The 2,435-nt window shown below is 40.6% G+C and overlaps 1 protein-coding gene across 1 annotated transcript in view; it reads left to right on the top strand.

The window, feature by feature from the left end:
• MTO1 (mitochondrial tRNA translation optimization 1) overlaps window positions 1–2,435 on the top strand; it is a 37,368-nt gene that overhangs the window by 16,550 nt on the left and 18,383 nt on the right. Inside the window, exons 5-7 of the mRNA XM_017524344.2 lie at window positions 1,171–1,283; window positions 1,375–1,565; window positions 1,794–1,924. Coding sequence (XP_017379833.1) covers window positions 1,171–1,283; window positions 1,375–1,565; window positions 1,794–1,924 — 435 coding nt within the window. The remainder of the gene's footprint in view (window positions 1–1,170; window positions 1,284–1,374; window positions 1,566–1,793; window positions 1,925–2,435) is intronic.

Here is a 2,435-nt window from a genome sequence, read left to right as displayed (position 1 = left end):
AGAAAGGGTTTCGCCATGATGGCCAGGCTAGTCTCAAACTCCTGATCTCAGGTGATCTACCTGCCTCAGCCTCCCAAAGTGCTAGCATTACAGGTGTGAACAACCGCACCTGGCAAATAGTAAATTTCATTACTTTTATAACTTTATATATTTTGTAAATTAAGCTTTTATTTTTTAAAATGTATTCACTATTATTTTTAATAGAGACAGGGTCTCACCATATTGCACAGGCTGGTCTCAAACTCCTGGGTTCAAGCCATTACCCATCTCAGCCTCTCAAAGTGCTGGGATTACAGGCATGAGCCTCCACACCCAATCAAATTAAGCTTTTTTTTTTTTTTTTTTTTTTGAGATGGAAATTAGCTCTAGTTGCCCAGCTGTAGTGCAATGGCGCGATCTTGGCTCACTGCAACCTCTGCCTCCTATGTTCAAGCAATTCTCCTGCCTCAGCCTCCTGAGTAGCTGGGATTATAGGTGCCCACTGCCACGCCCTGCTAATATGTTTTTGTATTTTTAGTAGAGATGGGGTTTCACGATGTTGGTCAGGATAGTCTCAAACTGTTGACCTCAGGTAATCTACCTGCCTCGGCCTCCCAAAGTGCTAGTATTACAGGCATGAGTCAAAAAAATTTTTAAATGCTAAAAAGAGGCCGGGTGCAGTGACTCACACCTGTAATCCCAGCACTTTGGGAGGCTAAGGCAGGTGGATCGCTTGAGATCAGGATCTGAAGACCAGCCTGGCCAATATGGTGAAACCCCACCTCTATTAAAAACACAAAAATTAGCCAGGCGTGGTGGCAAGCTGCTATATTCCCAGTTACTTGGGAAGCTGAGACAGGAGAATTGCTTGAACCTGGAATGGGGAGGTTGCAGTGAGCTGAGATTGTGCTACTGCACTCCAGCCTGGGCAACAGAGCGAGACTCTGTCTCAAAAATAAATAATAAATAAATAAATAAATAAAACAACTGGTTAGATTTAGAGGTTTGCTTAAATTTAACTTCATCTTTTGAGATGTTTATTTTTGGCAAGAATACTTCATAAGTAACACTAGGCATTATGCACAAGTTTATTGTCTGTTGAAGTAAGTATATATCATGTGGAATTTATATGGATTAGAAAGAAACTAGTACAGAAGCAAATCAGTATTGTATCTATTTACTGTTTTTTAGCCAGAAGATCAGCTGCCATGTTACTTGACTCATACCAACCCTAGAGTGGATGAGATTGTCCTTAAGAACCTTCACCTTAATAGTCATGTTAAGGAAACAATAAGAGGACCCCGGTAAGGACAAAATATCAGTGCTCAACTACTTTAAGGAATGATGTCAATCCTCTTTTATTCATTTCAAATTTGTTTCAATGTTCTATTCTAGATACTGTCCCTCCATTGAGTCAAAAGTTTTACGTTTTCCAAACCGTCAACATCAGGTTTGGTTGGAACCTGAAGGAATGGATTCTGACCTTATCTACCCACAGGGGTTATCTATGACACTACCAGCTGAGTTACAAGAGAAAATGATCACATGCATCAGAGGCTTGGAGAAAGCTAAAGTGATTCAGCCAGGTAAAGAGGATCACAGCTACCCTTCAGTGTAAACTCAGCATTGTTTTAATGGTCAGTAAGGAGGCCTTAGCTAGTCATTGTTGCTTACAGTCTCAGAAGATGAAGCCCAACACCTGTACATTTTAAATACTCTGTTTTTAAAGGGCATTTAAGGGTAATGTTTGCTTCTCTACCTTGAGCAAACCCAACTCTGTGTTTACTTATTTAATGCCTTTACTCTTTGGTCAGGCTATGGTGTTCAGTATGATTACTTAGATCCCCGTCAGATCACTCCTTCTCTGGAAACTCATTTAGTTCAACGGCTCTTCTTTGCTGGACAGATCAATGGCACCACTGGTTATGAGGAAGCAGCAGCTCAAGTAAGAAGTTGTTAAGATGTTACTGTAAACCGAAAGGGACTATTTAACTGGTATTTCTCCTTTTAATGTATGTTCTGTTAACTACATAGATTTTAGATACAACTTATACTAATAGAAGACAATTTCTATTTTGGGGTATTTGGAAATGGCTTTTGTAGATAATAGGATTTTTTTTCTTTCTTTTTTCTTTTTTTAGACACAATGTCACTCTGTCACCAGGATAGAGTGCAGTGGTGTATCTTCTGGGTTCAAGTGATCTGCCTGCCTCAGCCTCCCAAGTAGCTGGGACTCCAGGCATGTGCCACCACACCCAGCTAGTTTTTATATTTTTAGTGGAGATGGAGTTTCACTGTGTTGGCCAGGCTGGTCTCAAACTTCTGACCTCAGGTGATCCACCTGCCTTGGCTTCCCAGAGTGCTGGGATTACAGGTGTGAACCACTGTGACTGACCAATAATAGGATTATCAAATCACTTATGGCTTTATTACGCTTTTCTGAGCTCCTGTGATAT

This window comes from Cebus imitator, unplaced genomic scaffold (assembly GCF_001604975.1).
Source record: "Cebus imitator isolate Cc_AM_T3 unplaced genomic scaffold, Cebus_imitator-1.0 Scaffold32, whole genome shotgun sequence".
Lineage (NCBI taxonomy): Eukaryota > Metazoa > Chordata > Mammalia > Primates > Cebidae > Cebus > Cebus imitator.
This window is presented reverse-complemented; position numbering and strand designations above follow the sequence as displayed.